The 14,286-nt window shown below is 32.0% G+C and overlaps 1 protein-coding gene and 1 long non-coding RNA gene across 2 annotated transcripts in view; one reads left to right on the forward strand and one right to left on the reverse strand.

Annotated features, from left to right (window-relative positions):
• Positions 1–3,647: 3,647 nt before the first annotated feature.
• Positions 3,648–7,536, reverse strand: LOC143069399 (uncharacterized). The gene is made up of 2 exons (XR_012976385.1): positions 7,000–7,536; positions 3,648–3,754 (listed from the first exon to the last, which is right to left on the reverse strand). It is a non-coding gene; the product is annotated as an uncharacterized LOC143069399 (long non-coding RNA).
• The window catches only part of LOC143069397 (cleavage and polyadenylation specificity factor subunit 2-like), a 178,460-nt gene continuing 171,707 nt past the window's right edge, over positions 7,534–14,286 (forward strand). Inside the window, exons 1-6 of the mRNA XM_076244014.1 lie at positions 7,534–7,622; positions 9,720–9,927; positions 10,834–10,993; positions 12,603–12,708; positions 13,445–13,574; positions 14,162–14,277. Of these exons, the coding sequence (XP_076100129.1) occupies positions 9,779–9,927; positions 10,834–10,993; positions 12,603–12,708; positions 13,445–13,574; positions 14,162–14,277 (661 nt within the window). The 5' untranslated portion in view covers positions 7,534–7,622; positions 9,720–9,778. The remainder of the gene's footprint in view (positions 7,623–9,719; positions 9,928–10,833; positions 10,994–12,602; positions 12,709–13,444; positions 13,575–14,161; positions 14,278–14,286) is intronic.

Here is a 14,286-nt window from a genome sequence, read left to right on the forward strand (position 1 = left end):
TATAGTATTTAATTAAACAAACAGTCGAAATAAATCATACAAATTTATCAAGTACTTTCTCATAATTATTCCTAAAGTATTATGATGTCAAACTATTAAAAAATCCGTCCCTTCATTAAATTTAATTGTTCGCTTGGAAGTTCAAGGGAAACAACTCTTCTGTGTAAAAAGTTTACATGCGGGAAATTTAAATTTCACAATAATCTGAAGAATTCTTCTTTCTATTACTGTTTCAAGTGATCATGTCAAAGCAAATAGATACAGTTATATGGTAATACACGTTTTCATCAGTACCTTAAACCTGTAACCTGCCCAATTATATCCTTAATTAGAATTTCTAAGTGAAAACAAAAAAGGGGGAGCACAGACCAAAATAAGAAATTTGTAATTTTTTATTTATGTTCAGTATCAGTTCCAGCAGTGGATAGCTTGATTTGCACTTTTAAAAAAATGAAGGGGTCCTTATGTTAGAAATATTTGTAGAAAGGGGATGTAAACTAAATGATTGTTTGGAAAAATATATTAGTACTTTGGAAAAAAATATGCCCAGGTTCTTGAAATTTTATCAATGGATGTGTCAAAAAAAATTGAAAAGATTTCAACAACTAATGATTTATGGTTTTAGAAAAATAATTAATAATTAATTAAATACATATTACAGATGGTGCAATAATAATCATTCATTTTGGTTAGGACAAATAAAAATATATGGGGTGAGTTTTCAGTTACCCTATACTTTTTAGTCTTAAAATTACTAATTGCCTACCCTACAGATTTTTCTGTCATTTTTCATTAAGCACCGTTAAAGTAAGAATGTTGTTCTTATAGACCCAATGTAAAAAAGGCTTTAAAAATTCTCTTCATGTAACTTTCGTTTTTTAGATGTAACTGAATGCACACATAAATTTTATTTTGCCTTATTTCATTAGTTCATGAAGTCTAATCAAATTTATATTTATGTCTGTTAAATCTTGAAATGATGGATCATTCCTGTTAGTGTATTCTTTAATTTTTTCACACATCAAACTTTATTTGTATAAAAACAATGGCTATTATGTAATAATTACTTGCTTACTGTTGTCTGGAAATTGCTTTCAGATATACTTTTGACTGTTCTGTAATATTTGCAGGTATTTTTTTTTATTCTAGCCCCCACTCCTTATTCTCCATTCTGTAAACCCCACCCACATCTGAGTGGATATGTACTTATGTACTTTCACCTTACCTACTTTTGCTTTTTTATTGACAAATAACCTTAGGTTATGAATTTGCAAGTTAGTCATTTCATCTTATGGAAAAAAAAACATACTTTGAATCAAATAAATTAAGGATACATCTTGTTTGCATAGAAACAGAATTTCATTTTTTTATAAACTATTTCTATATATTAATAATAAGGAAGCAATAGTAAAAATATTTGATCTTCTACCCACCTACCCTATTATTTGGTATGTAGCAGTAAACTCAATTTTTGGTCTAAATACTTGGCAGTTTTTAGCAGTTTCTTTTGACATACCACCACATGCATGAATGCTTGGTCATAACATAAACAGATATATTGTAGTGTGCTTGCTCGTCAACAATTTTAAATATTGTAGGACGACTGTCTTCCATAATAATCTGTAATAGACTAGTGATAAGAAGATGGGCCTGTGTCCATGATCATTCAAAACTTTTTAACTAATCACCAGATTAGATTTTTATTGGGTATTCTGTTTACTAGTTTAAATTACCAGTTTATAAATATAATTAACAGCTGCAAGTATACAAGATATCTTTCGGGTAAACTCAACTCAAACCAATGTATTAGATTAAATAATCTGCCTTTTGACCACAATTGTAGCTTAGTTCTCGTATGAAGCATGCATGCAACAATTCTTGTGAACTATACAAATAGTCAAAACATACAATATTTCTGCGACCTTGTTAGAAGACCAAACCTTTGAATTACTTACCAGATTATATTTATTCACCAAGATATAAAGCATAATATAAATAAAATGTTGACATATGTCTATGACCATGTATGCAGAATGACTTTCATAAAGTATCACACCATTCATGTAACAATATATGGTGTACACTACAAATCAAGGGTTGACCTATCAGTGGCAGATCTAGAACTTTTCATAAGGGGGGGGGGGGGGGGGGGGGCCCGCTGACTGACCTAAGGGGGAGCCCGCTCCAGTCATGCTTCAGTGATTCCCTATATAATCAACCAAATTTTTCCCACGAAAAGGGGGGCCCCCCTGGATCCGCCTATGCCTATGACCTTGTATATAGACCAACTTTTTAATTATGAGGCTTTCTATACCAATATCAAAATAGAATAAGATTTGAAAGCCTATAAATATAAATAGCACCACTGGTATAAGAGTCAATGCAAATTATCTACATGTCTCTCATTAATAGCATACCACAAAAATAATCTTGAGAGTATAATCTGTAAGTTTTTTAAACCAAAACCAATATGAATCTCCTGCAACTCTGTTACAAGCAAGATTTAGAAAAGGCCACTATTGAAAATGGACCAAATCTTAAATTCTGTAGTCTCAACACTGAAAATGGTCAACAGACAGACTGACCACTGCAATAACCAGAGAACCTGTTATTTTCAATTCAAATAGAGGACACACTTAATTGAATTATTAATCTCTGTATGGAATAAGCTTATATGCAAAGGGTCTGTAAGCAGAAAAAAAATGAAATACATATCTATCCATGTTTATGTAAGTTTCCTTTCTACATTCAAGTTTGATTGTCCCTTTCAAGTCGGTTTTACCTTTCTTTTATCATTATAAAATTATGTACTTAATATCAATTGAAAACTGCATGAAACTGAAAAAAATAACTCTATTTTCATCATGTTGGTTGATGGCGTCATGGGGTATAATTTTAACAGAAACTTAACTCTGTGGTGAAGGCTGAAGGCTGTACTTTGACCTATAATTATCAACTTTTTATATATTGTGACTTTGATGGAGCGTTGTCTCATTGGCACTCATACCACATCTTCTTATTTATACGATTAGATGTTCTAAATACGATTCTGATCAGTCTATAGAAGGGAAGATTTTTAAAGCAACTTATGTGGATAGCAATATGTCAGTCAAAATGGTTGTCTGTTTTCAATTACAAACTACACTACAATTACACTACAGTGGAAGGAAATTACAGTAGCAGTTAAATTAAGGGTTACCAGCAATCAAACAATAAGTAATTGATGGATGGATGGATGGATGGTTGTTTAACGTCCAGTGGCAAGTCAGATGCATATTCAGGATGAGAACATGATAATGATTAATGAATATTAACCCTGCTTTGTACTCGACCGACACACTGACCTGGATTTTTAACATGCTAGCTCACAAGGTAACAGTTCGCAGGAATATATGTCACTTACCCAGACACATTATTCTGACTGAACAGTCCGGGCCGAACAGTCTTTGCTCTAACTCCTTATTGCCGCGTGCTTGGCGAAGAAGCAGCAAATACCAATTTTCAAGTCTTTGGTTTGACCCCGCCGAGGGTGGAACCCACAACCTACCGCACTCGAGGCGATCACACTAACCATTACATCACCGAGGCGGTGTAAAGAATTGAATATAAATCTTCTCATTCTAAAGGTCAAATACAAAAGCTTGAAATGAAATTGGAAGCAATTTTTTTTTATTTAGAATATCAATAAACTGCATGTCCCACTTGTTTCTATAGATGTCCCAGTGTTCATGTGATGAAATATTGAAACGTCTCACTGAAATAATAAGAAAACTATATATTGTCAAATGAATAATTAGAAAAAAAATTGTAAAACTGTTTGCTTTTATCATTTAAAACTATAACAGCTACGTATGATGAATAATGCAGATCCGGAAATTTATAATTAATTTACTGTGTGGACACAGACATGCATGGATAGTATCCAGCATTCAAGACCAATACTGGTCTGGACCTGCGTCACTGCATATATTTGCTCTACAGAAAATCTAAAACAATTCCTTCAATAGAAACCAAAAAATTTTGTCTAAAAATTTTCCTTGTACAATAAGTGGCTAAATTTCAAACTTTCGGCAAACAGGAAGTGGCTGCACCACAGATCTTTAAATTTCTTACACCCTACAACTCAACATAGTCAAGCTCTGTTCCAAATATAAAATCATTCCCTTTCATAGAAGCCAAGAAAACTTTGACGAAAAATTTTCCTTGTACATTGAGTAGCTAAATTTCAAACTATCGGCAAACAGGAAGTGGCTGCACCGCAAATCTTAAAATTGCTTACACACTACAACTCAACATGATCAAGCTCTGGACCAAATATAAAATCATTCCCTTTCATAGAAACCAAGAAAACTTTGACGAAAAATTTTCCTTGTACACTGAGTAGCTAAATTTCAAACTATCAGCAAACAGGAAGTGGCTGCATCGCAGATCAAAAAATTGCTTACACTTTACAACTCAACATGATCAAGCTCTGGACCAAATATAAAATCATTCCCTTTCATAGAAGCCAAGAAATCTTTGACTAAAGTTGATATGCAAGTCTTTCGGACGGACGGAATGACGGACGGAGTCGAGCGGTTACTAGACCTGCTTTCACCGTTGGTGACGCAGGTAAAAAAAACACCCCTTTTAATCCAAATAATTACATTACAGTACTAGTATATTTCAACATATAAATCTGTTATTTTGATTGGCTAACAACAATCTCACGTCATTCTTCATAGCACACTGATATGTAACACCCATGATAGCACATGCTTTATATGTACAGGTAAATATATACAAAAAAATGATAGAGATTGTTTTTTCCTTCATCCTAGCAAAAATATGTAATTATAAGAATTGAATGGTCTTTGAGCAATATAATAGGCTTGTCAAACCGTTGATCGTGCACGCAATCCAAGAATGGCTTCATACAAAATGTATAGCTTTGTCATCATGTCTCAATTGTTTTTTTTTTAATGTTTTTATCACTATTTTTTTTTAAAGGTGACTTTTTCAATAAAAGTTTGATGAAAGTATTCAAATATAAATAAGATGTGGTATGCGTGCCAATGAGACACTTCTCCATCCAAATCACAATGTATAAAAAGTTAACATGCAAAAAAATACATGAACAAGATCACTTTTATCTAGTTAAATTGTTACCTGTTGCTTTAAACTATTTTTTTCAGCCAAGGATGTTTCCATTTATCTTCCAGAATATGACATGATTCTTCCATGTTCAGTCTTCTTTGCTTTACATCCTCTATTTGTCTGTTTTTTTCTCTTGAGTGAGTCAATACCTGTGTCATAAATTACATAACTATTACATTGTCTTATTGGCACTTATATCAAATATCATTTTGTCTTATGCTCTAGATTTTTTTTTTGCCTAACTAATATTTCGATTTGAGTCACTGATAAGTGTTGATTACACAAAACAGGTGTCTGGTTAACATTAAAAGCCTGGTACGTTTGATATTATTTAAAACATTGAATTTATTGACTAAACATTAAACAGTCAGGGGTACTACTTAAACAAGTGATTTCAGGATCACCTATTAAAGTGATTGCGCTATTGAAAAATGAAAAATGTTTATAAAATTAGAAACACTTTTTAAAATCACTTGCATAAGTGATTTGAGATGTAAACATTAAATCACTTATTATAACATTTTCTCAATAATTTACCCACAATCTAGATTTACATAGGGTTAAAAAAACTATTCTATTGAAAATACAACTGAATACATGCAAAAATGCTCTTTTGCTAAATTATTTTGTCAGTTTTTAAAATTTATTTGGATTATGCTTAAACTGGGATTATTTGTAGATACGGTCAAAACCTTGAAGTAAATCATACTAATTATAAAGAAAACAAAGCAGATTACATAAATGTGTTGACCTTTATGTTATTGGTAGAGTAGTAAACTCTAGAAATATAGTATATAGAAGACAGAAATAGTCCCAAGGGTTCTTTTAAAAGCTTCAGCGCACTAACTTGCTGCCCAAGCGCACTGATAAAATTGATATATCAAGATAAAGAGATAATTGATCTATGTAGACAAATTTCAGAAAAAATTGCCATTTCATGGAAAATTAGTGAAATCAGCATTTGAAGATCAAAGAAAACACCAAAATCACTTAAATAGGTGATTACTGAAATTTGAAAATCACTGAAATAAGCGATAATGAAATCACTTGTTTGAGTCATACCCCTGACTGTTAAATCTGGGGCATTTTTGATTTTTGGCTGTTTATAGTTTAGAATTAGGCTATGATTTAATTTTAGTAGGGGGGAGGGGGGGGACTATATTTTGGGCTGCCTTTTTCTAGTTGCAATCTCTGTCTAACATTTTTATTTTTTTTCACTATATGTGTGATATTTGGTCCCGTCTCTTTTTTATAACTTAATCCTGGATTGATTTGTCCAGCTGCTCCTCCTGCTTTTCACTCAAAACTTTGATCCTGTCCTGCCTTTTTTTAAATTGTATCCTAGCACGGGTTCAATGTCTTGATAAATTTGTACCGGGTTTAATGTTCAGTTTTTATATCCCCTCCCGTAAAACTTTTTTTTTTAACAAATTTCAGAAATTATCAAACATTTTTTCAAAAAAAAAAAACACCCAACTTTTATTCAAAAGATGAATGATCAGTGCCTTAATTTAATTCACAATCTTTATAATAAGAGGACCACCATGCCAAGAATACATCCAATCCTCATTCATGGCATACTATCAGAAAAATGCGCCAATTTTTTTTCATCAAATTTTATCAATAATTTTAATTCATACGTGAATAAAATAGAATAAAACTCGAGATATTATATTTTTTCTGTTTTATTTATGCTTTTTCATGTTGAGATGAAGTAACAATCTCTCGAACAATCTTTATGCCTCAAGGACCCCGAGGCAAACAGGGCATACGACCAAAAATAACTTGCGCCAAATTTTCAGAGCTTTTATGTTTTACTTTTATCACGCATTTTTACTAATTGCTGATGAAATATACTCATACTTTACAATACTTGTCTTCCCTGTTCCACACATGCCTGTAATTAGCAAATTATGGCCCTCTCTTGCTTTGGCGAACGAAAATTCTCGTCTATTGTCCATTTTGACAGCTCTGGTAGAAAGAAATAATTTTGCGGGAAAGAAACCGGAAGTTCATGATGGTTCAAAAGTTCAAAAGTTCAATGTTCTAATGTTTATTCATGAGATAGTCGATCGATATTCACTGCTGATTGGAATTTCCTCGACTTCCTCCCATGGCCAAAAATAATGACAAGGATTCTGTCAGGACGTAAAAAGAAGCTGTAAATTAATAATTAGTGACCTGCAAAGTAGTTTAAGTGGTTAATTGAAGTAACAATATGTTTATTAGTTGACGCATAGCGTTTATTCCGATCAAAAAGTCCCAGATTCAAAAAAGTTAAAAAAAATTGAAAAACGCGTTGCATTCCTGTCGCTTCTCTCTACGAGAGAAGCTCTACTGTGATAGTCGAGTTGACATATTTATAGACCCTCATTGATAGGATTTCAACCTCCTGTGGTAAATCCAAACCAACGTGAGCTCTTGGCCGCCTAAACAAAGTGTTTTCTGATCACTTTGCAATTGTTTCAAAGCTAGAATTAGATGAGGTGAAATCAATTATTATAATAAACAGTTCTAGTTTCATCCACACAATATTAAATATACAAAATAGACCCATAGAAGCTAATAAACATAACCGGCATCAACAGACATCACAACAGTATGGACACTATTTCCTTCCCATTGCCATATTTGATTACTCTTGACAACGTCTAGTACCTGTGTCCAGAGACTGGCGGATTGAAAGTCAAATCGTCAATTTGGTACCATTTGAAGTCATTTATGCATTTTGCTACTACAATGTAACATGATCAAGGACGTATATTATAGTCGCCGTCAGCTGAAATTCGTAGCGGTTATCGGTAAAAATAATCTAAACTATCAATCGCGTTCACTCGAGATATAGTTTTTCACATTCCATTCATAAATCGCAAAAAGAAAAACCACTACTGACCTACCTTTTAAGTGATCACACTGTAATAATCCTGACCTTCACATTTTCCAGAATATTTTCCATTGTAATTCCGCCATCTTCGTTTCTATGAGGATCATTTGTTTACATATAACATTCGTCACTGTACGCAGTTTCCTGAAATGTTCCTTTCATTGATGTGATAAGGTTTCCCGCGCTTTATGCAAATTTTATGAAATTGAACTCCACGGAAACACTTCCAGTAAAAACAATGGCTGATTCCACCATTCAAAATCGTCTATGAAAAAGTGAAGGTCAGGATTATTACAGTGCGATCACTTAAAAGGTAGGTCAGTAGTGGTTTTTCTTTTTGCGATTTATGAATGGAATGTGAAAAACTATATCTCGAGTGAACGCGATTGATAGTTTAGATTATTTTTACCGATAACCGCTACGAATTTCAGCTGACGACGACTATAGAGTATTTTATCTGATGATGTATTTTTTTAATGGAAATTGGCCAAATATTGTAAATCACTGAATTGCAGTTATTTTTTAACTCTTGAACTGATCAATTTTATTCTTTTTATCCCTTCGGAAGTTTAAAACAATAACAAGAACAATTTTATTTGTGTTCATTTGTTTATATGATGAAATCAGCTAATGCGCGGTATCGCCGGCCGCGGGGACTCCACTGTACATACATTGAATATCTATACGATAAGCGCAAGACATATAACACATAAACCAATAAGCACATCATGCAAATAAACCCATCAAAGATACCAGGACTAAATTTTATATATACGTCAGACGCGCGTTTCGTCTACATAAGACTCATCAGTGACGCTGGAATCCAAAAAAGTTAGAAATGCCTAAACATAATTAGTATCAGCAAATTAGCATTAATATTCTGATCTGTTTGTCTCTTTCGAACAATAGAATATGTTTTGATAAACATGATAAATGTACAGTTTTCATGAAATGGAAGTTTCTTGCTACTAAAAGTTCCAGTTTAAGGTACTTTGAAACAGGAGAATTTTTTAATCCTAAATGCATGTTTTCCAAAATATGTTTTTTTTTGTTTTCTACTATAAATTTCAACTTTTTCACATTTTTCAGTATTATATCAACCCTTATATACCCAGAAATAACTTGTATTTTCTTTTAACTATATATATCACTTCAGAGTTTACTATCCATACACTTGCTGATATTCTCTGTTTCAGATATCAGTTGTGAAACACAATTGACTTAAAATTAAATTAAAAAAAAGAGACTGAAATTAGTGTGTGATATTTTAAAAAGAAATGAAGTCAGTTGTAGTTTTGTCTCTTGGCTCTCGGTTTGTAAGTTTAAAATTTCTTTTGTCAAAAATGATATGTCATTAGAAGTTATTAGGACTACTAATTGCTGAGCCAAAAACTATGTTTTGTCCTAGTATTTATTTTCTGTAATTTATGAACATCAACCTAAGTAATTGGTTAAAGGAGTTGTAAGGGTATAATTTGTACATCATTAAGACAGCAACTCATAAACAATATATAAAAGGTTGTCTTAACTTTATCATTGTTGTGTTGGCAACAGGACCTGTCAAAGGACATTTTCTTCCAGTAAAGAAATAAGTTGAAATAAACAAATTGAGCAGAGTTTATTTCAAATTTAACTTACCACTAACAATCAATTTATCATTGCAACAGATTTTCTAATTAAGTTGTACAATATTTTTCAGATGTAAAGATGCAGGAATAATTTAGACAATATCAACTTTAAACAAGAACAGAAGTCAACATGACATCTATAATTAGACTTCAGCCTCTATCTGGAGCACATGATGAATCTCCTCCTTGTTACATTCTACAGGTGGATGAATTCCATTTCCTTCTCGATTGTGGCTGGGATGAAGACTTTAATATGGATTTTATAAAACAGTTGAAAAGGTTTCAATATTCAAATAACAGAAATTTATAGATCTGCATGGGCCATAAAAAAGAACATGTTTGTTTGCCCTAACCCTACCTACTCAGAAAATAGCTGTCTACTCAAAATCTTTTATTGTCCTGATGTGAAAATGTTTATCAGATAGACATAAAGACCTTAAAAATATCTGACACTTCAATTTCTCTTTACAAAAAAAAATCAATGCATACATACTGTCTTGACCTCTGCACAGGGTTTTGGCAAACCCAAATATTTTTAAGTGTGGCCTTTAATTGTTTTATGATGTTTTTAACAACAAACAACAGTTTATAAATTTCATTTGTTCAATGAATTGTTCAATTTGCTCGATTTACAATCATCAGGGATGCTCTAAGCTGTATATTTGAAATCCCAGAATGTATAAGAAATGGCTATAAAAAGGATATGAACAATAGCCAAATCCATTAATGGTCAACTTAACATATGCATGAAATTAATGTTGTTAACAACATTGTTTAAAAAACAAGCAACAGAAACAATACATTGATTGCAATATGAGATACAGGGATTTCTTGGTAAAATCAAAACTGATGTTTTCACATGTAAAATCCATCTGATAATTTCAGTCCTCTGACGTCATACAAAAATTGGTGTTCTTCTTCTTCTTCCTTTATAGTACAGGCCTCCCATGGGAGTATTATTCTACTGTGTTGTCGAGACATTATTTAAAAATTTTGCATTGAAACACATCAAGAACACGTAAAAAACAAGATGCAGTTCCCTCATGTTCTATTTTATTTCCATTATATACATATGGTCATTAAAAATGGATAACAATAAATTTGTTGTAAAATGTAAATGCTTTTTATTGTGTACTTGAATATTTTGATTTACGTTTAAATTGTGAATTATTTTGATAATTTCAGACACATGCATCAGATAGATGCTGTGTTACTGAGTTACCCAGACCATGCCCACCTTGGTGCACTACCTTATATGGTAGGAAAGGCGGGATTAAGTTGTCCAATATATGCCACAGTACCAGTATATAAAATGGGACAAATGTTTATGTATGATCTCTATCAGGTAAGCAAAATAAAATTTAGAATGGAAATGGGGAACATGTCAAAGAGACAACAACCCACAAAGAGCAGATAACAGCCGAAAGCCACCAATGTCTTTTTATGCCCCAGGCGTAGCTTACGTAGGGGGCATTAAGTTTTACCCTTGTCCGTCTGTAATACATGTATGTATGTATGCTCTGTATGTCCCAAAATTAGTTTATATCCTAGGACTAACTTTAGTTTGCCTCAACAAAATGTTATGAAAGTTATAGATAATGTACATGTGTAACCACAAAACAGAAATCAAGTTTAAATTTTGGTGGTGTCACTTTTACTGTTCTAGAGTTTTGCCCCTTTACAAATGAAAAAATTGCTGAAATATTCACAACACTCATTACCACAGATCACATACCAAGTACAAATTTGGGTAGTCTCACTTTTACAGTTCATGAATTATGTCCCATGATAAAGTTAAAACTTAAATGCAAGCAGGGGCATCATTCCCCATTTATGTTCATTATGTTTTCTGGTCTGTGCATTCGTTTGTTCGTTCCTTTAGCTGTCCTGCTTCAGTTTAAAGTTTTTGGTCTAGGTAGTTTTTGATGAAGTTGAAGTCCTATCAACTTGAAACTTACTACACATGTTCCTTGTTAAATGATCTTTCTAATTTTAATGCCAAATTAGAGTTTTGACCCCAATTTCACGGTCCACTAAATATAAAAAGTGATAGTGCGATTGGGGCATCTGTGTACTATGGACACATTTTTGTTTTTAAAGTTTATGTTATATTCTGTAAAAGCATGACATTTTATGTGAGATGTTATTTTTAGTTGATAAAAATACTCAATGAATTAAAAGTTGTAACATCATCCAAGCAATAATAAAATCATTGTTATTACAATTTCTTTGGTGCTTTATTTGAGCACATCCATAGGAAATAAACAATTTATTGTTAATTTGTGTGTCTAAAATGCTTGTCAGGATTTACTTCAGTTTTTAAATGTGTTTTATGACTTCTGTTCTTCAAAATCAGGTCTTGGGACTGGACTGGGCAGAGTTTAAGTCAATTGGTAAACAGTTTAAACTCATTTAATATTAAAACCACAGTACATTGATGATAAGATAAAACACATTTTATCTAGAGAGGTTATTGATTTGTTAATTGGTGTCAATTACAAACTAGAGAAATGTCTAAAAGGACTTTTTGTAAAGTTTTTGTGAGTCAGGGCTTAAGTTTACACACCAATTATGCAGAAAAAAAATGTGTTTATGACTGTGTTTATGTGGTTAATGTGAACTTAACTATAAACGAAAGTTGATTTTAATAGGTTACAACTCATTAAGATTACTGTTTACATGTAAAGAGTGCAAATGTCCAGTCTATTGAATATAGTTTCAAGTGCAAGTGTCTACCACTTTGTAGGACAAATATCTTTTTGGGGTAACAGGTAAAATACGCAAATCTTCTAAGACAAAGCTGAAGACACTATACATGTAGAATGATATGTTGACTTTGTACATTTATGATTTTTTTTTCCTTGAATGAAATGTTTGAGATAATATTATACTAGTTGTCCGATTCATGTTTACAGATTCTTCAAGGTATATAAATCATGATTTTCTTATTACAGTCTCGACACAACACTACAGATTTTGAGATCTTCACATTAGACGATGTTGACCATGCCTTTGATAAAATCACACAACTCAAATATTCACAAACAGTTCATTTAAAAGGTGGGTATAAGATAAAAAAACTTTTTGTCCGTCTTAATAAAATTGTTTCTAAATCTTTTTATTACTATGGCAGTTTTAAGTTAAATAGTTGCCCATTATAAACCATTTCAGAACAATCTAGACAAAAAACAAAAATATAAGTTTTACTGTTAATTGTTACTGGTAAACAGTAGACAAAAAATTTAGCTAATTTTTTATTTAATTAGGATTTCAGAAAATAAATACAAATATTGCTATAAAAATTTAAAGATGGAAATTTTGCAAACCCTGTCTGTATCTCTACACAATTATAAAACCATCGCAAAAATTTCTGAATATAAATGCATTCAAGTGTCCTAGCTAGCTCTACACAGAGGAGCACAGTTTCCAATTGCCTTTTTTTGTGCTCCCATCTGCCCTTATTGTGCTCCTTTCTGACCTTATTGTCCTGTGCTGTTTTGTTTTCTGAAGGAAATACAAATACATGAAAAATTTTACTACTGGAAAAACTTTTTAAAAAATCTCAAAGAAGTATGAAGTCAGGCAAAAAAAAAAGCTTTATTCATGTCACTTCATTTCAATTTTCAATTTCAATTAACAATCACTAGTTTGTTTTAATTTATCACTTACAACCTTTAATCTTTGCGACAAGAAACCAAGATATCCCTCATTTGCACTGTTTATTTAACTTGACGATCAATACATGTATATTGTATGACTTAAGATTGAGATATACTTACTGAACTTTATGTTTTAGGTAAAGGTCATGGTATACAGATCACGCCACTTCCTGCAGGTCACATGATTGGTGGTAGTATCTGGAGAATCGTTAAAGATGGCGAGGAAGAGATCATTTATGCCATAGATTACAATCATAAAAAAGAAAGGTTATTGTATAAGCTATTGCTTTGAATATTTAGACAGAAGTTTAGGTTTTATTACCTTTCCGACTTTAAACTGAAAATTCTACTAAGAAAACAGCCTTATAGAAATGTTGTAATAGTCAAGAAAACGAGGATAATGATTTATAAAACCACAAAAACAAATGAGATTGCAATAAAGACAAAATAAACACATTGAAGTTTTTCTTCTGTGGCATCAGTCTTTACCATAAAAAGTTATCTCAGAATGATTTGCTCGTTATTGATGTAGTAAGTTCATACAGTTTCAATGTCCTATGCTTTAAAGGTTTATTTGGGACTTTATTTTTATATTAAAGCAAGCTTGCCAACGTAAGTCCTAGGTTAAATGTATATCATTCTCACACTAGTATTTATTTCCTCATGATAAAGAAAAAGACCCTAGGGTCTGGTTGTCATGCAATTTCTACAAAAAGATATAATCTCCTGTAAATGGAAAAGAAGCACTGTTACATTTATACCACAAATTTGTCCAATTAGATTATGTTACATTAGAATATCTTGTTGCAGGACAAATGTGCTTATATGAATTAAAAGCCATGTTTATTTTACAGACATTTAAATGGTTGTGTATTAGATACAATAACTCGATCATCAGTGTTAATCACAGACGCTTTCAATGCTTCATACATACAATCTAGAAGAAGACTCAGGGATGAACAGTTAATGAGTAAGTTAG

This window comes from Mytilus galloprovincialis, chromosome 3 (assembly GCF_965363235.1).
Source record: "Mytilus galloprovincialis chromosome 3, xbMytGall1.hap1.1, whole genome shotgun sequence".
Taxonomy (NCBI): domain Eukaryota; kingdom Metazoa; phylum Mollusca; class Bivalvia; order Mytilida; family Mytilidae; genus Mytilus; species Mytilus galloprovincialis.